The sequence below is a fragment of the Pimephales promelas genome, chromosome 3, assembly GCF_988280905.1.
Source record: "Pimephales promelas chromosome 3, fPimPro1.hap1.1, whole genome shotgun sequence".
NCBI lineage: Eukaryota > Metazoa > Chordata > Actinopteri > Cypriniformes > Leuciscidae > Pimephales > Pimephales promelas.
In genome coordinates this window covers 36,716,636-36,742,887 of record NC_142771.1, presented here as the reverse complement: position 1 = coordinate 36,742,887, position 26,252 = coordinate 36,716,636, and the positions used below count along the sequence as shown (strand labels likewise).

The 26,252-nt window shown below is 38.8% G+C and overlaps 1 protein-coding gene across 1 annotated transcript in view; it reads right to left on the bottom strand.

The window, feature by feature from the left end:
* pitpnc1a (phosphatidylinositol transfer protein cytoplasmic 1a) overlaps positions 1-26,252 on the bottom strand; it is a 116,211-nt gene that overhangs the window by 15,640 nt on the left and 74,319 nt on the right. Inside the window, exons 3-5 of the mRNA XM_039686900.2 lie at positions 18,797-18,885; positions 15,159-15,166; positions 6,129-6,200 (exon numbers count right to left, since the gene is read on the bottom strand). Coding sequence (XP_039542834.1) covers positions 6,129-6,200; positions 15,159-15,166; positions 18,797-18,885 — 169 coding nt within the window. The remainder of the gene's footprint in view (positions 1-6,128; positions 6,201-15,158; positions 15,167-18,796; positions 18,886-26,252) is intronic.

The window sequence follows — 26,252 nt, the reverse complement described above, 5'->3', positions numbered from 1 at the left end:
TGTCAGATCAACGTTGTTTCGATGTCATATTTCCACGTTGATTCAATGTCAGTTTGCTATCTGGGACGTGAGGCTAGGAACCTCGCTTTATAGGCACAATAGCAGCGAGCACACACTGGCGCGAACCTAGCGAGTGTTTTCACTTCATTCCTAAGGAAGTTGAGCTTGCGTGAGCAGCACTCATATTAACCCTTGTGCTGCATTAGATTTTTAACACCGTTGAGTGCATTAAGGACCAAAAATGGCCACATATTAAACATTGCCTAAAATATTATATATTATTATTATTTTCCACTTTTACCAAGTTAAATCTTTTAACCAGCATCAGTCCTCATCATAACTACCAAAAATGTATTCAATTTCAGGATTTTAACCCTTTAATTACCAGTTTTGTTTGCGAAACCATCGATTTGTATAAGAGGAAAAAACACAACAATTCAATTATTTTCAATAAACTAAATGCAAAGAGAAAACTTTAGATTTGGATTATCACAGTCCCACTTTGCAAAAAATCCCACTTAGCGCGTTAGAGACCAAAAATGGCCACCTATTAAACATTGCCTATTGCCTAAAATAAGGTGCATTTCCACCCATAGGGAATAAATGTGTAGTGACGTCATCTGGTGGAATACACTATATGATGCAAATATAATGCTTTTGCTTCAAAATGAAAGGATGTTTGTGCAAAAATCATGTTTCATGTATTACTGACAGCCTCCGATTTAAACAACGTTTGGGTTTCAATGGGCCATTTTTGGTCTTTATGGTGCTGAGTGTTACTATTTGATCTACACAGTGTGTGTTATACATATTTTGCAAAATGGGATCACATTTTTTACATGTATCCAAAAAGTCACAATTTTGCCAAATTTCATACCATTTGCATTAAAACAGCCAAAATGGTCAAAGAAATTAAACTGCAAAAGACCAAAAATGTCCCTAATGCAGCATAAGGGTTAATGAACTGAAAACGCTTGGTTTGCTCCGCTCGCGCCGCGTGTGGGCCATGGACTTTGTGCACGCGCTGTCAAACAGCGTAGATGTTGACTCATTCAAATCGGAGCTGTGGCGGCATTTTGACTCTTCGTAGACTAATAATAATCACCATCACCTCCGTTTTCACATAAAAGTCATTAATACGACAAGTGTGTGAAAGCTACGGAGATCACAAGGTGCGTCAGTGTTTCCATGGCAACAATGGGTAAATCTCTTTCTCTAAATGTGTACATGGATTTATTTATTTTTTAAATAATTTGTTGATGGTTATGGCATATGTTCTGTTTTTTTAACTCTTTCTAGTGATACAAGTTATGAAAAAATATCTTTCCTTTATTGCAATGTAAAACGCCTGTCGATGTGGTAGGCCTACTAATTTTACAGTCTTTTACTGAGTGTGTGAAGGTACCAGTGTCCAGCCTCTTGACCAGACAGACAGAAACAACCTTGAAGGGAATATTTTTTTCAATGTAGTTTTATTATTTGACAAATATATTTCAAAATGAAACATAAATGTGCAGCATTTCGTCAGAGAAATAATAAAATAGACACTTTCATTTATAATTTGTCTTAAATCTCATTTGTTAAAAAAAATCGTATCGTGAAACCGGTATCGTGAATCGTATCGCGTCGTGATTTGAGTGAATCGTTACATCCCTACTTAAAACACAAGTAAAAAAAACTTAAAATGTAACGAAAAAACACCCAATCTGGCAACACCAGCCACCGTGCCGCAGTCGCCGTCGACAAAGCAGCGAGCGAGGAGTCGTATGATCATTTAAACGCGTTTTATGACGAGGCCGGTGAGGATTAGAAAAATCGTACATTTCTGCGCAAACTGTCCGTCGATAAAATAATAGTTGTCTGTGGTTGTATATGGGCTGTGGCAATAATAATAATAATAATAAAAAGCTCGCAACATATGGAAAAAAGAACTATGAATGAACTAGTTCATTTTTTGAAGTATGAACTATGAACTGAACTAGTTCATTTTAAAATGTGTGAACTGAACTTTGAACTAGTTCACGTAGAAAGTGAACTTTCCCAAGAACTCTCACGGCATTATATTAAAACTCTATTTACTTTGTTCCTGGTTTTGATTGTGCGCAATACTATACAGGTGCAAATTAATCCAAATAAATGAAAAAAAATTCAGAATCTCATCAAAATGCAACAATAAATGTTCCTTTCTTCACCTGCACAGGACAGGAGGCTCAACAGAAGCAATTACTTCATGTAAAAAAGCACAATAGTCTCAGGTCAAAATGCATAATGGTGATCCATCTGTGATGGTCAGATGAAACTGAAAGGCTTTTAGTGACATGGAGCCGTTCTAACACTGCCCACACCTCAGAAACAGCGGGAACCGGTGTTCTGACAATTCATGCTACCCATCGAGATTTCCTACTTACCGGTTATGCGCATGTGCAGACTCACAGTTTTTTTTTATTGTTTTTTTTTTACAAAAGGTACATTTTCCTGTTATAATGTATCATTTCCCTTTAAAAAATGCTTACTACCATATGAATATTTGTACGGTCAGCCAGCTGAAAAAGAATAACTGAAAGTTTCAGTTACTATAAGAAAAGGTGTACTTTGACAAGTCAAAGATGAATATTTTATGATAATTTTTACTTTTCACACCGTTTTAAAAATAAAAACAGTAGTCTACAGCAGTGTTGTAGTACTCGAGACTCGGACTCGTCTCGGACTCGAGACCATATTTTAATGGTGCTGGTCTTGTCATGGACTCGTGTCCATTTGGACTCGGAATTGACTCGTACTCGAACATTTTTTTTTTTTTAGGACTCGGAATTATTCCCGAGTCCACTCGAGTTCAATTCAAAATATTTTTCATGATTATTAATATATGTTAATAAAATATTTCTTTAAATTGATTGACACGCCCAGTGATTGGTGATTTTCTAGAGCGCAACTCCGCACGAAACATTGTAATAAAATTACTTTTAACACCACCTACTATGTGGCCTTTTTACCCTAAACTGATCATATTTTTAAACTCTAAGTAAATTCAGTAAAAAAAAAGGATTTCTCTAAGTAAATAAAAGTAAATTAGGTAATCAACCTTCACTGGTCTCGGTCTCGACTCGGACTCGACTCTCTCTGGTCTCGGTCTTGACTCGGACTTGACTCTCTCTGGTCTCGGACTCGACCGTCTCTGGTCTCGGACTCGACTCGGACTCGACTCTCTATGGACTTGGTCTTGACTCGGACTCGACTCTCTCTGGTCTCGGTCTCGACTCGGACTCGACTCTCTCTGGTCTCGGACTCGACTCGGACTCGACCGTCTCTGGTCTCGGTCTCGACTCGGACTCGACTCTCTCTGGTCTCGGACTCGACCGTCTCTGGTCTCGGACTCGACTCGGACTCGACTCTCTATGGACTCGGTCTTGACTCGGACTCGACTCTCTCTGGTCTCGGTCTCGACTCGGACTCGACTCTCTCTGGTCTCGGTCTTGACTCGGACTCGACTCTCTCTGGTCTCGGTCTCGACTCGGACTCGACTCTCTCTGGTCTCGGACTCGACTCGGACTCGACCGTCTCTGGTCTCGGTCTCGACTCGGACTCGACTCTCTCTGGTCTCGGATTTGACCGTCTCTGGTCTCGGTCTCGACTCGGACTCGACTCTCTATGGACTCGGTCTTGACTCGGACTCGACTCTCTCTGGTCTCGGTCTCGACTCGGACTCGACTCTCTCTGGTCTCGGACTCGACTCGGACTCGACCGTCTCTGGTCTCGGTCTCGACTCGGACTCGACTCTCTCTGGTCTCGGACTCGACCGTCTCTGGTCTCGGACTCGACTCTCTCTGGTCTCGGACTCGACTCGGACTCGACCGTCTCTGGTCTCGGTCTCGACTCGGACTCGACTCTCTCTGGTCTCGGACTCGACCGTCTCTGGTCTCGGACTCGACTCTCTATGGACTCGGTCTTGACTCGGACTCGACTCTCTCTGGTCTCGGTCTCGACTCGGACTCGACCGTCTCTGGTCTCGGACTCGACTCGGACTCGACTCTCTCTGGTCTCGGTCTCGACTCGGACTCGACCGTCTCTGGTCTCGGACTCGACTCGGACTCGACTCTCTATGGACTCGGTCTTGACTCGGACTCGACTCTCTCTGGTCTCGGTGTCGACTCGGACTCGACTCTCTCTGGTCTCGGACTCGACCGTCTCTGGTCTCGGACTCGACTCGACTCTCTATGGACTCGATCTTGACTCGGACTCGACTCTCTGGTCTCGGTGTCGACTCGGACTCGAGTGAGGTGGTCTCGACTACAACACTGGTCTACAGTATACAGTAGCTACTCATAACTTAGAATTGTATTAGAATTGTATTTCATACGACTTTAATCGGCATTCTGTGATCAATTCGCGCTACGGTAGCATTTTTCGACAAGGCAGCAAAAATCGACAGAACACCGGGCATCTTGTTAAAGTAGAAGGATTAATGGTGCAAGATACAGAGAAATGAGGCATGAAACACAGATAAAGACGGATGCTCTGGGGATAGCTTTCATTAATGATGCTGAAATAAAAAATTGTTATTGTCATTCGGCATCGGTTTGACCCTCGTGTGTTGATTTCAGCACCATGGCAAAGGCCAATCAAATCCCTGCTCATCAGCCGCGGTTACTGAAGAAGTGTTGGGATCTCATCACGGACGGAGAAAGAGTGTTATCTCTTCACAGTGCCGTCTCTCATCCAATCATTGCGTCTGCTTTCGATCATTAGTCTCCTTTTCATTTGTTTTTCAGTGCAGAACTTGCTGTATTCTCGGTTGTGCAAAACTGGAGAACAATGTTTTGCCATCCCATCACTCAGTAAAACACACAGAAAACCCCGTCGGCAGCACATTTAATCATTTGCAAATGTTAGATCTTCAAACGCACCGATCACAGGAGAGGGTGAACTATCCACCTGTGAGCGATTTAAAAGCTCTCGGATAAAAGTGTCACTCGATGCCAAGAGCAAAGGAAGACAACGAAGAGAAAGTGTAGCTAAGCGAGTGTGTGCAGTCGGACGGACAGTAACAGATTCGCAGGCCAGCATTTCTTCCAAAACTCACACAGAACACAAATCCCATCTGAAATCACCAGTGACTGTTGGCTTGTGTGTATTCCAGTAACAGAAGTGTTTAAAACCTGTACGGGTTTCTTGACAGATGTTCAACCTGCTCTTTTCAACACAGTGAAAAGTATCGTCGATGTTGGGCGGAAACCTTGTATCTCCGTAAAATGTTACTATTGGCCCCCCTTTACATCTGTCTGTGGGTTCTGCAAATGTTTAACCAATGAAAACTTGTTGCTATACTGGTTGAAACTCTCTTACCATTCTGAGAGCAATTAATGATAGAGGGGGTCTAAAACATGTACATGTATATTTTGTGGAAATCTAAGGGCCAAAAAATATTCATCCAAACATTGTATTTGGTCCAAATAAAGCCACAATATCAACTTTTATGCAGAGGTATAAACAATGTGTGAATATGCATAAGAGATTTGTGTGATTTGTTAAGATGGTGAGTAACTGATGACAGAATATTCGTTTTAAACTCGTTTATCAAAATGAACGAATCTTTTTTCGTGTCATTTGGTTCATTCAACGAATTGACTCGGGAAAAGATTCGTTCATTTTGATGAACGAGTTTGAACAGGAGAGTCACGAACGCGCATCGCAGAACAGAGCAAGGCGAGCATTTGAGCTTATAAAACTTCAACTTTGTTATTTATTTTTTAAATGAGTGATCGTTTCGCTTGATAAGACCCTTATTCATCGTCTGGAATCGTTTAAAGCGCTTTGAACAGTTTGCAGTTTGCACTGAAACTCTCTTTTGGACCTTGAACCGTTTGGTTCCCATTGAAGTCCATTATATGGAGAAAAATCCTGGAATGTTTTCATCAAAAACCTTCATTTCTTTTCAACTGAAGAAAGAAAGACGTGGACATCTTGGATGACATGGGGGTGAGTAAATTATCAGCAAAAGTTTTTTTTAAAAGTGAACTACACCTTTAACAATCAACCGTTCTCACTACAGAAAAGATTTAAAGATGAAATTTGAACAGAAAAGATGAAACCATACACAAACACATACACACTACATGCAGTATACATACATTGTCATTGATGCCTTTGTTGTCTTCATACTTTGTCTCAACGTGGATGGAGAACTTTGGCAGGAAAGAGCACTGAAGAAGAGAAAACGAGTTAGATGAGTCAAATCAAGTGTCACCTGTACTCAAAACGCAAAACAAGCGTTTCTCTTCACTAACTTCACTTATTGTCTTTGAATCAGCTGGTGTTCTTGTGATTTTTAGGGTATGTTTACTTTACAACGATTCTTTTTTTTGGGTGAACTATCCCTTTAAGTGTGCATACTTTATTTCCACTGTAGGCGGGAATACAAACACAAACAATTTATAAATACATCTAAGCAGGAAAATGACATGCAACTGTTAATTCTAGTTAGTCGACATCGATCACGAGAAAACCACGATCATGAACACGCTTGCAAGCTTTCTCTCAGTAGATCTGGTGTACGGTTCCTGCACGCTTCAGTACGAGTGTGTTTTATGAGCCTGGCGTTGTGCTGTAATGATGAGCTCTTTTCTGCCTCGCTGGAGTTACAGCCTCCCCGTCCTCCTCCTCCTCCCCACACGAGCTCCTCTGAGACCCAACACACTGCTGCCTGATTAGATTAAGCATTGCTCCCGCAATCGCTATGGAGATCAATAGAGGCTGAGTTACGTAACGCTGAGGAAGTGCTGTTGCAGCGGGGGAAGGGCGAACGGTCGAGGAGAAGAGATGAAGCGCCTGAAGACCTTTGGGTGTAAACCCGCAAAGCAATGTTAGAGTTACGGCCTAGCACGCCTACTACTGTCTACATACTAATGCTCCTGGACAAGCAACATGAACTACAAGATACCGTACGTATCATTTCAAGTATCTCTTTTGAAAAAGTAGTTAGCTACATTTCACGCGACTAACCCTAAAACGCATTCCTACGTCATTCACTACCCTCCCCCTCATTCATTCTTTAAAGTTAGACATCAACCTTCTTAGTATTTCTCAATCGACCAACATAAGAAAATAAAATTATTAGTGCTGTCAAACGATTAAAATGTTTAATCGCGATTAATCGCATTAATGTCATAGTTAACTTGCGATTAATCGCACATTTTTATCTATTCTAAATGTCTCTTGATTTCTTTTTGTCACATTATTTTTTTCTCATTTTAATGCTCTTATCAACATGGAAAAGTGGAAAAATTATTATTGAAAATAACATTGGAATAGTGTTCAATTTCACACTAACATATAGCCTATAAATAATCTCACACAATGTAACACTGTCTATCAATAAAAGGGTGAAAGAAATACTGACGAAGCCCTAATATTGGCGAGGGGGCGGAGAATTCGCATCATCTGTGTGTGTGTGTGTGTGTGTGTGTGTGTGTTTGCTTGGCCATCATCAAGTGGTATTTCAGACTGGCCGTGCTGCGATGACGATAGCTCAGTTCACAACGACAAAACACAAGATCACTTGGTCTTGTCAATGGGACAATTTGGCAACTTTTTAAAAGTAAACTGTACATTCAGAATCTTAGGGCATCCATTTCGGCGTCTCGCGCTCGTCATCCATTCAAAAGTAACGTTACTATTTGGCCGGCTCGCAAGCCGAAACGAGTGTGTGCCAACAAAACATCCTCGCGCTGCGCCCTGAAACCTATTGATTTCAATGACTTGCGCCGCACGAGGACGTTTTCTTGCTTCTTCGACCAAAGCGCAAGCGGATCAAGACCATAAACAAAACAACAGGCACGCTGCAAACACACGTTTCGGCTTGTGAGCCGGCTTTGAGTGGATGACGAGCGCGAGATGCCGAAATGGATCAGGACGCATGCCGCGTCCTGTTGCAAAAGCATGTGAAAAAACTACAAAGTTTGCTAGGACAAAAAGACTGTTAATCGCGCGATTAAAAAATAATCGCCGTTAAAATGGGTTTGCGTTAACGCCGTTAATAACCCTAAAAATTATAAAGAGTGTCTGTTTTTTTCTTCATTTTTGTAAAAAGTGTAAAGGGTCACTAATGACCCAAGGAATGTAATAGTGTAAGTATATTTATTTCTGCGCAATAATAACTTAAGTGCAATTTCTCAAGGTGGCGATGTCTGATACACAACGATGAAGTGACGTTTCACTCATAGTTACCGCAGGCAGAAAACAAAAGAATAGGAAGTATCATCAGCAAAACTTGAAATGATTTACTGTAGAGCAAGAACTGAACATTATCAAATATCAGTGTCACGGTCACCTGATGGTGGATCTGATGAAGAAACTGTAAAGCGATCAAAATATTGATTTTGGAAATGATATTTTTGAGATGGCGAATATGAGCCAGATGAATATTCAAATGTACTGAAATGAGCTCTGACGAGGACAGGGATGATGGTGTAAAACATCTGCTCAAACTGAACCCTTACAAGCTCCGAAGGGTAACACAATTTCGTTTATTTAATTATTTTATAGGTTTAATTGTTATTAAAATATGAGGAGTTTTATAATGTCGTGGCATCCATCAGTGTTAGATAGAGATATAATATAATGGACTTCATTGGGAATCAAACGGTTCAAGGTCCAAATGAGAGTTTCAGTGCAGGTTCAAAGGGCTTTAAACGATTCCAGACGATGAATAAGGGTCTTATCAAGCGAAACGATCGCTCATTTAAAAAATAAATAAAAAAGTTGAAGTTTTATAAGCTCAAATGGTCGCCTTGCTCTGTTCTGGGATGAGCGTTTGTGACTCTCCTGTTCAAACTCATTCATCAAAATGAACAAATCTTTTTTCGAGTCATGAATCGAAGGGTCCTAGATAAAACCCTTATTCATCGCCTGGTGTCGTTTGAAACCCTTTGAAGCTGCACTGAAACTCTCATTTGGACCTTGAACCGTTTGGTTCCTATTGAAGTCCATTATATGGAGAAAATCCTGGATTTCTTTTCGACTAAAGAAAGAAAGACGTGGACATCTTGGATGACATGGGGGTGAGTAAATTATCAGAAAAAAATATTTTTTAAAGTGAACTACTCCTTTAATTTGACAAGTATTTTAACAATCTTTAAATGTGTTGACTAATTAAATGTGGGTTCTAGAACAGGTTTTCAAGGTTGAATGTTCAATAAAACATTATATTTCTCATATTCTCCATTGTTGCAGCTCCTCTTCCCCCAGTCTGTCAGTAACGCTCTGTTTAGTTCCTGTCTCTATGAAGCCCCTCCTTCTCAAAACACTGTGCTCTAATTGGTCGGTTGGATCAGTGTGTTGTGATTGGTCAACTGCTTCCAGAGTGTTTGGGAAATGTCCCGCACCTTAACATAACCAGTTTTAACACACTACTAACTAACTCAACCAGGCTCCGCCCCTTTACTTTGTGACGTGTTCGTTCAAGACTACAATGGAGGAGTTTCAGGGAGTTCAGAAACAGTGTCACTGATATAGAGAATAACTCCCGCTGGAGGGACTTTGCAGACCTTTTTCATACCCAAACAGCAACTTTATACACTAAACATGTTAAAAAAAAGCAGAATTGGTCCTTTTTAATGTATTTAAAAAGCTAAATTTGAAAGTGCATTTTTAAATAGTTTGATCTGTTTTATACTTGAATCCACTGTATCCTCAGCACGCACTACATTAAAAGACATCATAGAGATTCTAATAATGATGGTTCACCGAATGTATCCTGATAAAATGAAACGAGTGTAAAGGGAATATCTAGCAAGTGTCTTTTTTTGGCCATGTTTTCTGCAGCCTGGGTGCCAGCAGTATTTTTGCGCCATTTATTTTCCCCAAGGAGATTTGAAACGATTCTCCATTAAAGTTTCTCTTGTCACCAGTAAAGACATGAGCCAAACCAACCAGCTCAAATAAAACATTACAAAGTTTGATCTAAAGAAAAAGGTTTTGGAAATATAGTGACATAACTGAAGGAACTACTGAACTATAGCCGTTTATTGCAAAGTAAAGTGTACAACTTGATCACATACAGTGAGTTCTCTGATTGGTGAATCTCTCCACAGGATTATGGGTAGTGTAGTTCTTCACTGGGAATTGTGTCACTCAGTGTTGTAGTCGAGACCACCTCACTCGAGTCCGAGTCGACACCGAGACCAGAGAGAGTCGAGTCCGAGTCAAGACCGAGTCCATAGAGAGTCGAGTCCGAGACCAGAGACGATCGAGTCCGAGTCCAGTGAGGGTTGATTACCTAATTTACTTTTATTTACTTAGAGAAATCCTTTTTTTTTTTTTTTTTTACTGAATTTACTTAGAGTTTAAAAAATATGATCAGTTTAGGGTAAAACGGCCACATAGTAGGTGGTGTTAAAAGTAATTTTATTACAATTTGTCATGTGCAGTTGCGCACTAGAAAATCACCAATCACTGGGCGTGTCAATCAATTTAAAGAAATATTTTATTAACATACATTAATAATCATGAAAAATATTTTTAATTGAACTCGAGTGGACTCGGGAATAAGTCCGAGTCCTAAAAAAAAAAAAATGTTCGAGTACGAGTCAATTCCGAGTCCAAATGCACACGAGTCCATGACAAGACCAACACCATTAAAATATGGTCTCGAGACCGAGTCCGAGACGAGTCCGAGTCTCGAGTACTACAACACTGGTGTCACTTGTTTTTTTGGTGAATCTCTCCACAGGATTATGGGTAGTGTAGTTCTTCACTGGGAATTGTGTCAATTGTTTTATTGGTGAATCTCTCCACAGGATTATGGGTAGTGTAGTTCTTCACAGGGAATTGTGTCATTTGTTTTATTGTTAAAATTGTGCTTACTCATGGCTTCATATACCATGAATTAACAACCTCTGAGCTCACGGCTGGTCTGTCTCGAAAGGTTTATGTTACTGCTAAAAATCAATATCTCTATGACGAAAATGAAACCGTACTTCTCTACCGTTGCACTCTATTAAATTAGCAACAACGGATAAAATTAAAGATTAAAACTTTGGTGTTAGCACAGCGACATAGATCCAAGACCTCATCCAAGATGTCGAGGGGAAAATGTAAATGTATTTCTCTCTCCATAATCACAGCCAATGAGTGCATTTCAAAGCTAATGTGGAAAAAGTGACTGTAGTCTGTTTCCATTTTGTGCTCATTTTTACATCCTTTGGGCCTTTCTGGACTTCCACTGTTCTCATTTGAGCGGTTTGTATCCTGTTGTTCCTGGCATATGGTTGATTATGATAATGGTATTCTGATGAAGAGCTCCCTCATTCATCTCTAGGTACGGATGCAACGTGCGGAGACACTCCGAGATTCAGACTGTCATCCATTTTAAGTTAAGCCTTAATCCTCCACACATCTCCACCGCTCATTTAAACCAGCCCGTCGTGTTATATTTTTTGAGTGTATGGAGATGGAAACACCAATTGGATTATTGTAGCAACAGCTTTCCTTCGGTCTACAAGGAAAAGCCCTTTTTACAAAACATGTTATGAAAGTGTATGGAGTTGTTCACACAGAACGCTCATTTTACATTTTAACCTTCATCTTTCCCTCCCATAGACTTAAGATTGGTCTCGTTTTAAAGAAGACATTTGGCAGATTTTTCTCGAAGTGAAATAAATTAAGAAAGTGAAACAGAAAAAAAAGTTATAGAAGTTTGAGTTTATGGAAATGTACAATGTAAAAAAAATAGTTCATATTTTAAATAAAATATATATTTTCAAAACCTGGGCTACTCTAAAACTGCAGAAAAATCAAAGCCAAAAATCTGAACAAGTTGTGTTTCAAATGTTAGGTTGATATCTCAAAAAATGAGCTTTCAGTGAGATTTTGTTTGAGCGCAGTACCAAACTTTTTCACTAGGGCACAACCAGACTCCATTACAGCCCATATAAGGGCGCCTCCATTTCCATATGTGTTTTGAGTGATCTGAACCATTATTTTCACAAATTTCACACAATTCATGAAGTAGAAATCTTATTCAGAAGTAGTATGGGAAGTTTGGAAGACTTTGATATGAATTCAACCTCTACGAATCACATACAAAGAACATGCATGCGCGTTATAGCTTATTGCCAAAACACAAATGGTGAATTTATTCTTTTTTTTCATAATATTTAAAACATTTTCAGACCTTTTTTTCTAAAATAATTGAATGGATGCAATCTTTTGAACTCTTGGCATTGAAAATGCAAATTGCAAATTGATAAATTACGGCTCCTGCGTAAATTATTTTGAAAATCAGTCACCAAATATGGAAACTAGACATTGTAAGCTTTCAAATGATATATAGTTTGTCAATATTACTTAAGGTCTTTTCTAAGATATTATTGTATTATTGTTCAACTCCCACGACAAGACGATGCTCGGCCAATAGGAACGTGGCCCCGCCCATGACACAATTTTCACAGAGAAAGCAAAATCCTGACTCGAGAGCAAGAAATTGCATCGAGAGCAAAGAAAAGCATTTTGAGAGAAACAATTTTTTAGAGAAATTTTTTGAAAGCAAAAAATATATATTTAAGTATTTTGAGAGATTTTGTTTTCTAAGAAATCATTTTTAAAAAATTCAAATTTATATATTTTTATGTTCTATGAGAAAATACTTTCTCTAAAAACTTTTTTAGTCTCAAATATTGTTATTTTCTGCTATTGGTATGAAAACTTTTTCTTTCAAACTTTTTTTTTTCTCTCAGATTATTCCTAGCTCCATATTTCACTGCTCTGCTTTTTTTAAATCCAAAAAAAAAAAAAAAAAAAAAAAAACAACATTCTGTGTGACTGACCCCAAAGATCCCAAAACCTTTAAACATTCATAAGGCTCAGAGGAGTCGTGAGTTGTTAAAATGTATATATTGCTCTTTCGAATAAGCACAAGGTTTTCCATGAAACCTAATATGGTCTCCAAGGAGCTTGAAGACACCTGGTCTGCAAGGTTTTCCAATACACTCTAATTATATTACAGCACAGCAACAGAAAACGAGAGAGGTGCATTGTGGGATAGCATAACAACATGGTTGATGGCAAAGTGGAATCAGCCTCTGTTCCAAAACCTAGCGAGATTTATGTATGCTGCCTACGTAGACAAGATGATTGAAACACAACCGGAAATAGAAGTGATTGTGGCATCGACCACAATGGAATCTGGCTCGACGCAAACATCATTTACACTGTAAAAAAACATATTTTCAAGATTTGTAATCACAACATTTTTTTCTTTTGTCAAATCAACTTAAATAATTTATTTAGTTGAGATAACTTATTATTTTGAGTTTCTGATGGTTAAATTAATTTCCTTCATTGTATTAACTCACTTTTTACAGTTCAATCAACTTAAAATTTTAAGGCAACCCAGGTTACTTACTTTTTTAAGTTAAACCAACAATATTTTTTTACAGTGTACTCGTATTAATCATCAGTGATGGGAATAGCGGCGTTACTAGTGGCGTTATCTTCCTCAGTAACGATCAATCAAACAAATTACTGTTTCCCCCGTTACAATGCCGTTACCGTTAATGACAATAAAATGTGGCGTTACTATAGCCTAATTGAGCTCACTGAAGCGGTTTCCATCCGAGTAGGCTCTCATTGGACCTGCAAAGTTTTTCCTCTGGTGTGTGTGTGTGTGTGTGTGTTTATGAGGCGCCGAACTGGACTAAAGCGAAGCGAACGCAGCGAGCGCACTCGACAATGCGCGTTTGTGTCCGAGAGCGTGCTCGACTGCGCGAGCGTTATATAGTTTGTTTATAAATAAATTACAAATTTCAGCATTAGTATAATCTCTGTAGCCTATTGGTAACATCTGCAAAGTTAATTAATTTACTAAATATAATTTGCAAATATAATCTAAAAAAATAACCTGCAGGGATGCCTTTAATTTTCACTACAAAGAGTGTATGTATATTTTTTAGGGCTGTGCAAAAATTAATTGCGATTAATCGCATCCAAAATAAAAGTCTGTGTTTACATCATATATTTGTGTGTGCTGTATAGAATTATTTTGTATATATAAATACACACACATGCATGTATATATTTAAGAAAATGTGTTATTCATATATAAAATATTTATATTTATAAAATATAGATTATGTATTTATATATATATATACAGAATTTAAGCGCAAATAATTCTTAAATATATACATGCATGCATAGGTATTTATATATACAAAATAATTATATACAGCACACACAAATATATTATGTAAACACAGACTTTTATTTTGAATGCAATTAATCGCAATTAATTTCTGCACAGCCCTAATATTTTTATTTATTCATTTTTGGTACATTTAAGCATACTTCATTTTTCGACGTATTTGTTGGCCAGTTGTGGTCTGTGCAATATGAAATATTACAATTTCTAAACCTAAACCTATTATCTAATGATAATATTTAAAATAATATATTGAATTTTATTGGGTGTCTCTCACATTGTCCCACAGCAATATTACGATAGCGTAGATTAGTGTACATTATTTTATAATAATAATTTATTACAAAGTGTCCATTTCATTAATTTAACACATTTAATATTGGGTGCATCCAAGTTATTTGACATAGGTTAGAGTAAACTAGAGTAAATAGAAATAAGGATGGTGCCAATATCCAACTAATTCGAGCTCGATTCAGACCCTGACTATGTTAACGAACAAGTGGATTGTCCAGAACGGATTTCGCACAAACAAAGCCTTTGCAATTATTATGATTATCCACCATTTAATAGTGATATTTGGGGGGGAAACTAAGGTAATACAAACAGTAATCGATTACAAAACCATCCTAAGGAGCGATAAACAGTCTTACAAAAGCAACATAAATCAAGCTGTAAGCTGCAGAGATAAACGTTAAGGTTATAATGTTCAGGAACGGTGTTTAAAATAAATTTTTTACCACTAAGTTCGTCAACCTCAGGAGGGTTACTAATTAATTATTTACTTTTATAATGATTTAATTTAGTTACTATTTGTGAAAAGTAACTAGTAACTATAACTAATTACTTTTTTAAAGTAACATGCCCAACACTGTTAATCATAAAATGCATAAAACCATTTTTTTTAGAACAAATTAGTGTGTTCAACAGCATTTTCACACATAAAAGTAGTAGTTGTCATACTCACTGTATACTCTGAGGGCCAGTGGTGGGGGAGGAAAGAGACCGGGAGAGAGACACACACACAGAGAAAGAGAGAGAGAGACTTCATGTTAAAGGCCATGGTCCAGCCAAAGAACATGACAGTCATCAAACATTCAATCACAGAAAGAGCTGCAGTTCTTCAGGGGAAATTAAGCTGTGTGCACACATTCATCTCTGATATGTCAGTGTTATGCTCCTTTTTATTTGGTGTCGTTTCTAAAGCTTTTGCTCAATAATTGCTCCAACACTCTCCGAAAAAAAGGTACAAAAGCTGTCACTGTACCTTTTCAAAAGGTACACTTTTGTACCTAAAGGGTGCATATTGGTACCTTAATGGTACATTTTAGGTGCTAATATGTACCATTAAGGTACCAATATGCACCCTTTAGGTACAAAAGTGTACCTTTTGAAAAGGTACCGCCCCAGTGAGAGCTTTTGTACCTTTTTTTCTGAGAGTGTATACATTATGTCAAAGAAATGCCCTTGACGAAGCTTAAAATGGCATTCAGGAATTGCATGTCACGTTTAACATTTAGACTATGTGTATATCTGCTTTTTTAAAAACATTTAACAGATGCTTGTATACAAAATAAGACACCTAAAGGAATAATAGACCTATTTATTCAAATCTTGTCAGTAATTACTTTTATTCACAGACATTCAGTGCATCAAACATTTACGTGTGCATGAGTGAGGTTAGTCCGACCATTGAAGAAGAAGGTTATACAAATATTTAAGGTTTATATGGGTTTGACTGTGAAATAAATATCTTGTTCCAAATACACGGACATTGCCAAGTTGATTTAAATGCTAAAACTATTCAGAGAGTTACCATGATTAAATTAGTATTAACATTTTATAAAGAATAACTCCTTTTGAAAACCTGTTCACGGTAGCACTTTACATACAGGTTTACTTTAAGCATTTGAGACAAATCAGATGATATTTATACTGAGAACTATTAGATAAACTCTATCTATTAAAAATGAACATATAAAGGCAGTTTTAAATCTCCCTCCTCAAATTGCAATTCTGTCCCACTTTTCTTGACTGTATTCAATAATTTGACAATCTACGGAAATTATATTGAATTATATTTATTTTTAAATTATATTTATATTTATTTAATTATATTTATAATATTTAATTATAATTAATCATTTAAATTCACAGTAGTAATATTTTTCTTTAAACGTGTCCCATGTTTTTACCACACAATTTTATACAAACTGGCCAAAATGTAGTCTGAAGTGTTAGCTTCTCAATATTAACTGTTGTAAAATATGAACTGCTGTATAAATGCAATATACTTGCATTGTATATTCAGCCCTTCAGCTCAATCTTAGAAGAAAAGATTTAATATAAAACCTTAAAGGTTATGTCAGGGGCTTCATATCTAGAACCTTTTAGGGTTTGCCATCTTGGGATAATTAAATGGATTTATTTCAAATTTTTTAGCTTGAACTCATTTTTATTGTTATTGAAATTAAAAGAATTAAACCGCCCGTACACATAGAAGAAAATAATTGAAACAACCCATTAAACATCAAAGTATTACACAATAATTTAAGAAATGTCTCCTTATACTGATACTTTTTAACATAAAGGGTCAAGAACCCTCGGGTATCTATTATACCACACTGAACCCTCAGTTTAAGTACTCACGCTTGCTCATGTAAAATTACAAATGAAAAGTCGTCTTCTATGGCCAATGTAATGACAGAGCAACAGTATGAACAGAATCTCGATAAAGTTGGTTAAAGGGGTCCTATTATGTCTATTTACGAAGTCTTGATTTAGATTTTGGGGTGCATTAGAATGTTTTCATTCTTAATTTTCCAAAATTAAAACCATGAACACGCCGATTTCAACTAAGTCCTTCTGAAACATAAAATGTGCCGTGATTGGTTAGCAGCTCTTAGCGCGTGTTAAGGAAATGTCCCACCCCTCCATAACCATGGCGGCCATCTTTTTTATGTTGACCGAGCATTCATCGAGAGAGTCACCGCTCTGTATATCAGCGGCGTGGGGATCATCGTCGCCGTATTTGTGTCCACTGGACCCTTCGGAGGCAAACCGTTTTGCGAGTTTTACAATTTCCTCACTCCAAGAGCTGCGCCTGGATGATGGCCGCTGTCAGCGGTACTTCCGATAATTAATTTTTTAATTAATTATAAAATAATTTATTGATCCAGACTCTTCACCACGTGACAACAGCAAGGCTCCTGATTGGTTAACGCTGCGCGAATTGACGCCAAAGTTAAGATTTTTGAACTCGGGCGGCAGACGTGAATTCGCGTTAAACGCATTAATGCACAAATCGCACTAGCTAAATCATTTGCGCGTTTCGCGCTTAACGTGCCAGACGCCCAATTCGCGCCATTCGCACGAACTTGATGCGCGAATGAGGCGTATTCGTGACTGCCGCGCTCTACGCCTCATTCACGCCGCAGAAATTTTTACACTTAACATTGAATTCACTCGCGCCTGATGTGCTATTCGCGTCCAGTTTGAAAGCACCATTACGAGGGTCAAACAAACGAGTTTTGGAAAAGCTGAGGGAAAAACAACGTCTCTTTGCGCGTGGGATGGAGATGATTTTGGAGATGAGTAACATAGTGACTTAAAGGGTTAGTTCACCCAAAAATGAAAATTAAGTCATTAATTACTCACCCCCATGCTGTACCAACCCCGTAAAACCTTCGTTCATCTTTGGAGCACAAATGAAGATATTTTTGATTAAATTTGAGAGCTGGATCAGTCCTACATAGACTGCCTAAGGGACTGGCCCTCGACGGCCCAGAAAGTCAATGAAGAAAATGTTTAAATATTCCATGTGACTACAGCGGCTCAATTATAAGTTTATCAAGCGACGTGACTACTTTTTGTGTGAAAAAACAAACAAAAATAACGACTTTATTCAACTATTCCTTTTCTTCCTTGTTGGCCTGAAACGAGACTTCAAGAGATTTCCACGACGCATGCACAAGAATTGCAATCTCCTTACACTACTTCAGTTCAGTTCTCGCGCATGCGTTGCAAAAATCGTATGGAAGTCTCGTTTCAGGCCAACAAGGAAGAAAAGGAATAGTCGAATAAAAACGTTATTTTTGTTTGTCATTTTATTTTTGTTACTTTTGTTTATTTATTTTTTTGCACAAAAAGTATTCTCGTCGCTTGATAAACTTATAGTTGAGCCACGGTAGTCACATGGAATATTTAAACATTTTCTTTAATGACTTTCTGGGCCGTCAAGAGCCAGTCCCTTAGGCAGTCTATGTGGTAGTGAGACAGCTCTCAAATTTAATCAAAAATATCTTCATTTGTGTTCCGAAGATGAACGAAGGTCTTACGGGGTTTGTACAGCATGGGGGTGAGTAATTAATGACTTAATTTTCATTTTTGGATGAACTAACCCTTTAATAAGATTCGTTGGATTCGGTCAAATAAAATATCTTCCCTTTGGAGTGGCCTTCAAACAGCAACATTACGCACTAACGAAAGTTGAAAAAGTGTAAAAGCACAATAGGACCCCTTTAAAGTGTGTTACTGCCCCAGTTTCATAAGATGTCAGGCAATTACAACAGGAGAGTATGTCTGAGAGCAAGCAGCTGTAGTTACCGGTGATGGTGTAGGGATAGTAATTCCAAGCTTTCTCCGTCACATAGAAGATTTTGGGCACCACAGCTCTGGCCCAGCTGGGCAGCTTGCTGAAAAGAGACAAAAACAGGAAGGATAAGTATTGAGAAGAAACTAGAGAGTGCCAGCTCACTGCGCCAGTGCCAAACGGCCCGTCCCCCCCGCTGCAATAACAGAGGTAATGACAGACTAATAGCAGCAGTGAGGAAGCGCTGATGGACGCCCAGGGACGAAGATGCACTTTCATTCTGTCTGATATCAGGTTTCCTTAATCGCTGCCAAAATCTCCTTAAGAGCAGCTGCAAAAACGGTCTTCAATCAGTCACTCAGTCCTAATAGACGACTGTGAATGTGAATGGTGGTGAGTCTGACTGATAAACAGACAGCATATCAGTCACTGGACAGATCTGAAATCCTCAATGATTCTCGATACGGGACAAGACCAGGTAAAGTAGTGCAACACATGGTTAGTTTTGGATTAAATCGGTCAAACCAGTTCAGATAGTCAACCAGCTGCTTCCATTTTCACACACTTGCTATCATACTATCTGAGCCAGCTTATCCATGTCAGATATTTATTATGTATGCTGAAGAGTAGGGCTGGGTATTGACACAAATTTCACAATTCGATTTGATTTCGATTCACAAGCTTGCAATTCGATTCGATTTCGATTCGATTGATTATTTTGGATATCAGTTACAATAAATGGCACATTTTCTCAAGGAAATCAAATCTCTTAACTAATGCTGTAAACTATGGGAGTCTAGTTGTAGCCAATAGGCTTCATTAGCCTAAAATAAAGGTAATAATGAACTGTTTTGTAGCTATACAAACACTTAAATTACACTTTTCTTTATTTTTATAATAAGATCATATGAAATATAAACATTTAAATGGTGGCCGTCAAAAACTTGCCAGATTTATTCAAATATGCATTAAATATTGAAGAACATTAAGATTATAATACATATGTACAGTAATATGATGTATATATTTAGCAAAATGCTCCTCTCTAGAGTTATTTTTTCTAGTTGACTAACGAGTTTATGTGGTTTTTCTGAGGTAAATATGACGATACATGACGATTGATTACAAGCTGTTTAATTGACGTCTTTCCACGGTCGAAACGCTGGTTGAGGGAATCAATGTGACGTGATACGGATTTCGATAAGTTGTACTCTATCTTTAACACACTTTCAGATGCTCATTCATGTTTATTTCGCACTGTGACTGGTATTATTAAGCCGGAAGAGAGATCAGCGCTGCTGCTTCTCCAGAGCGATCTCACGCCACAGCGCCAAAACGCTATTTATGTTTTTGAATTTCAAAAAATGGACGTAACTTGAAAATTGAGCCTTTTTTTTCATATCAATAGTAACAAAGGACAAAGATTATTGCGTTTTTCTTGGATGCGCGCAGCCGCGATACAATGTCCCATTCATTCAAATGAAACAGGATGACTAATCGATTCTAGAGATTTAAGAATCGATATCGGTTCGTAAAAATGAGAATCGATTAATATCGAGAAATCGATATTTATTACTCAGCCCTACTGAAGAGTCAAAGCTTCTACTTAGAGAATGAACTGAGAATACATAAAGATGCATTCCAACAACTGCCGGACTTCTTTGCTCGCTTTCATCACTTTTATTGTAGTTCGCTAAGCTGAACAGCCAATCACAGTTCTCTTTCTCTCACAGACGGCCTGATGCCGATTCAACATGCTGAATTGACCCAAAAAACCCAGACGGCGTCGACTAGTGCTAACGGTGCAGAACAATCACGAAAAACTAAGAGCCAGCCGACGCGCAAAAACAGCCTGGCATTGCCTGATGTGGTGTGAAACTTTCAAAAGACTGTAAAATCTTCTTCCAAACACTCATTTTAAAATAAGTTTCAGGAACAACAGCACATTGTAAACATTGGAAGCTAGCAAGATGTTTTATTTCAAGTCGGAAGTACATCATGACTCATCAATATTGTTGATTGAACTCAATCAATATTCATGTGAACAACTATATATTCAAATAAAAGATTTAGGCTATAACACCACCTGTTCTCAAAGTTACACTGATATAATATAGTAAAAAAAAAAAAAGGAAACCCTTCGTCGAGATTTGGCAAAACTCAAGGGTTTTAATCAATTCCATAAGGTTCCCATGAGATACAAGAAAAAAAGTATGAATTTATAATAGCAATGTTATTTTAATAGACTGTACAATTGTTGCCTCAGTAGTGGGTGATATTTGGGATCATTTGATTATGGCTCTGCACATTACAGTATCTGACGCCAAGACACTTTTATGTATATATATAAAAAAAAAAAACACACAAAAAGAGGGTTACAGGACCTAATGTGCTTGTCCCATTAAAATCTGCTAAAAAGATAAAACAGCAAATGTCTGTCAAGAGTATTTCTGTATAAACTTGCTGTTTTTAAACTTAAAGGTACAATATGCAAGATAGTTTCGCCACCAGGGGTCACTAACCTCTTACAATAACGAAGGCGTGTAATAACGACGTATATTTCGCATTAAGCGAAATTATGGATCTTGTCGTCAAGCCCATGGATCTTTTATGGATAAGTGAATACATTGATGTTTTTAGCATGACTGTAATATGAAGCAGGGCGCGACTGCTAGACGGAAACCAGCGCCACACACAACGCGAGTCCGCGAGACATTTGGCGGCCGGTTCACATATCCCGTCTTTTGCGCGCTCAAGTTCGTTATTTCCAATGTAGGCGCTCATAATGGAAGCGATGCGGTCGCGGTGCGACACGCTCGTTTTTTCCATGCGTCGCGTCGAGATAAAAACATCTCAACTTTTCAGAATACCGCAAGCGCACCATACGCACACAATAGGTCATGTGACAAGAACCAACTGAAGCGCAACCGCCCTGGCGCTTTGGAAAATGGAGAATGTGGCGTTTTCTACACGTTTTTAGGCGCTATATGTGAATCCGGCCTAATTCTACCGAACTACACGCTGAATTACTCACACAGGTCAGTTAACTTGAGGGAACGCAGCGCTGTTTCACTTGTTCTAACAGTTTCACAATCACACTAAACGGCATTTGTGTGTGTTGAATGTTGTTAGTTAGGTTTTGCGTTGGCTGTATGAGACTAAGCTAGATTACCGTTAGAGAATAACATACAGATCATATTCTAACTTTTCATCATGCTGAATTAAATAACATTGATTAGTTTTATATACATTGATTTGCTCACCTGTTTGCTCATGTAACATGCAACACTCGCGTCTCTGTCAAGTCGAGGTTAGTCGCAGACATGGAGCTCTCGGCATCTCGAAAGATGTTGATATTCGTTCTAGTCCTCTTTTTGTCTCAAAGTCTGCTTGCCATGGTCCGTAATGTTTGAACAAAACCCTGCTAGAGACCCTCACGCTGTTGAGCACGCATAACGGGCATAACCGACCCAGTTGTCCAGGTCTGTCACCATGGTTACTGTTGCAGTACGAGGTCAAACCTGGCGGAAACAGGGGGTAACGCGGATATGACGTCATTGACTGGCGCCTCCTCACCCCTGCTCACACGCCCTGTTTCCTTGGTTAAAAATCGCAATTTTCTCAAGATTTACAAATAGTTGGAAACATTTGGGATATTATAAGTAATCAACTAAACAAAATATATAACATTGGCCTAGTGGTTTTTGGATATTTTACTGCAAAAATCCTACATATTGTACCTTTAAGAGGAATCTCAATAATCAGTGCCTGTGATTTACTTATTATCTACTCACCCTCATATCATTACACATCTATAAGCCATTTTGCCCATGGAACACAAAATAAGAAAATATTGAAGGATTGTTATGCAGTACTTGTCATATTAAGTCAAATTTAAGTCTGTTTTGACTTTTGTCCTTTCCCTCCCCCAAAGCATGTATAGTATCCAGGGTGAGTAAATAACAGACTTTTATTCTTAACTTAATCTTATTGTTGCTGGATGTGACGGTAAAAACCAATCAAATCAATGTTGTGTTGGGGAAGCATGATGTATTTACATCTTGATGAAATAAGCCAATGAAGATGAAGTTCTACTCATGCCCTTCTGCAGTTGTGTCCTAAATAAACCAGATGCAGAGTGGATAAAACCGGGACGGGTGCCAGTCCTAAAAGCCTGAGCAGTGGGAATAAAGGAAGCTTTTATGCAGGCCTTGCAAATTTCGCTGGCGCATGACTCGGCACATCTGTGATGTGAACCTGAGGGAAGCTTCATCCTAAAGGGTTTTGAAAATCAAAATTCAAGAAACAAGCCTACACTAACTCTCAGATATCCATATACACCACTTCATTTGAACAAAAACCCATTTTAATTACAAGTATCTGGAGGATTTGTTTGGATCTGTTCAAAAATGAATAAACATTTCAGTCTGAAGTGAATCAAAATTCTCCTGTACGACGGCTCCAGCTGGTGTAACTGCCATGGCACGCACAAACGAGCGCAAAACCAGGTGGACTGTGGGCGAAAGGTACAAATCTCAAATTATACACGTGCTGTAGAGGCGGGAGCTCAGCCGTCTCCCATCCCATGCAAATCTCATCCTCCCCTCACGCCTGCTCTTATTTTCTCTCTTCCTTCGGTCTTTTTTGGTCTCGAGTGATCCATTTTGATTATTCCTCCTCATCATGTCTTTTATCTCCTTTAACTCTTGGTTTGTCTTTAGTTTATCATCTAGAGATCACACGAGATGAATGGGATTTTGAGAGGGAATTATTTTTAATCTGTTTGTTGTAACTGCTACTGTAGTTATCCTACTGTAAAACAGGATATTTTGGGCTTGTAAAATAAAAAATAAAACCCATTGAACTAGGGACAGCTCTTATTCCAACATTTTTATACACTAAAATAAATGTTGAAATGCTAAAAATCATTTTTTTCTTAAGCAAATGTTGAGCTACTGAAGCACTTGAACTAAATTTAGTCTGAGCCTCAAACACTGGGTCAAAAGCTTGAATCTTGTTTTGGTGTGTAATTAAAACACCATTGAACAAAAAAATATTTGTCTGTCTGCCTCACTGGGTGTATTTAAAGTGCTCTTATTATACTTTTTCAGATATGACCTTTCATGTAGTGTGTAATATAGCTTTGTGAATGCAAAAGCCTCCCAAAAGAAAGAACCGAAACTGAAACGCCTGAAATGAGTGGTCAGTACCGCAGTCTTATTTCATGCAGAACCTAAGCAAGTTTGTAACAAATTTGCATAATGCCAGCCTATGGTCTTTAATGGCTGCCAACAAACAATGTCTACATTGACCCTCAAACATTGAAGTTTCAGCTGAGTTCTAGAACAGTTTGGTTCGTGTCGTTGACATGGTGAGAAGACGCTGTTTTGACCAATCAGAGCAGAGTATACCAATTACAACAGACTGGGCCATCTGACCAATCAGAGCAGAGTAGACCAATCACAGCAGACTGGATCATCCGACCAATCAGAGCAGATTAGACCAATCACATCAGACTGGGTCATCCGACCAATCAGAGCAGAGTAGACCAATCACAACAGACTGGGTCGTCTGACCAATCACAGCAGAATAGACCAATCACAACAGACTGGGTCATCTGACCAATCAGAGCAGAGTAGACCAATCACAACAGACTGGGTCATCTGACCAATCAGAGCAGAATAGACCAATCACAACAGACTGGGTCATCTGACCAATCAGACTAGAGTAGACCAATCACAACAGACTGGGACATCTGACCAATCAGAGCAGAGTAGACCAATCACAACAGACTGGGTCATCTGACCAATCAGAGCAGAGTAGACCAATCACAACAGACTGGGTCATTTGACCAATCAGAGCAGAGTAGACCAATCACAACAGACTGGGTCATCTGACCAATCAGAGCAGAGTAGACCAATCACAACAGACTGGGCCATCTGACCAATCAGAGCAGAGTAGACCAATCACAACAGACTGGGTCATCTGACCAATCAGAGCAGAGTAGACCAATCACAACAGACTCGGTCATCTGACCAATCAGAGCAGAGTAGACCAATCACAACAGACTGGGCCATCTGACCAATCAGAGCAGAGTAGACCAATCACAACAGACTGGGTCATTTGACCAATCAGAGCAGAGTAGACCAATCACAACAGACTGGGTCATTTGACCAATCAGAGCAGAGTAGACAAATCACAACAGACTGGGTCATCTGACCAATCAGAGCAGAGTAGACCAATCACAACAGACTGAGCCATCTAAACCAATCAGAGCAGAGTAGACCAATCACAACAGACTGGGTCATCTGACCAATCAGAGCAGAGTAGACCAATCACAACAGACTGGGTCATCCGACCAATCAGAGCAGAGTAGACCAATCACAACAGACTGGGTCATCCGACCAATCAGAGTAGAGTAGGCTCTTGGAATCCTTTATTGAACTGTTTCAGACAGCGTGAGAAAATTACAAAGCTATAACTGTCCTTTTGAAAAGTCCCAAGGACATATTCTTACCAGTCAATGCTTTCTTGCTTAACTAAGGTACACTACTCGCCATTGCACACTTGTCAGATTTCAATACGGCCATAATGAAAACCAATCAGTGGCGGAACATGCATTGCTTAAGTCTCATGCATGCAGAACCTACACAAGTTTGCCTCGTTACTATGACAACTAGTGTGGACATGCAAGCAAAAGTGACTGCAGTCATAATAGCGAAAAAGAAAAGCAGATCTTCAGACAGTCTGGGGCCATATGATGCTATTTTAAATCATTAATTTGTATATTGGGTGTAACAGAATGTTAACATGTTCAAAAAACATATTATTTTTCACATACTGTACATTATTGTGACTACTGTATGCCCACTCTTTCTAAAGCGCATCGTTTTATACAAAGGCAACACCTCCATCCAAAAAGCGCATTGTGCTCTGATTGGCCAGCTGACCTAGTGTGTTGTGATTGGCCGAACACCTCAAGCATGTATAATTATTCAAGTAGAAATAAATATGAGGCGCAAGCAGCATATGAGGCGGCTGCTGCTTGCGCTGGGACTATAGGCTTTAGCTTCAATTTTTAAGAAATTATTCTCTAATCGGTTGCATATTATGTTGTGAATATATCCCTCGAATGGAATACTGCAGTCCCTTTTGTCTTGCTCTCTCAGATATTTCACATGTTCACAAAAAATTACTAATTATCTCATTGGGAGATGTCTGACACCGGTGCATCCACACTATAATAGATGTGCCAGGTGTAGCAACAGTAACTAGGGAGGGCGGGGCTTAGCGAAGGGTCAATTGCCATAAAATTGCCAGAGTGCCTTCTGTGTGAACCACAAACACATCCCGGGATTAAGTCCGGCATCGATCCCGGGATGAGGACCTAGTAACACTGAGTAAAAACAGATTCCAGAAAATCACTGGTGTAAATGAACCAAAATCAAACGATATAGGCCAAGGTAGGGT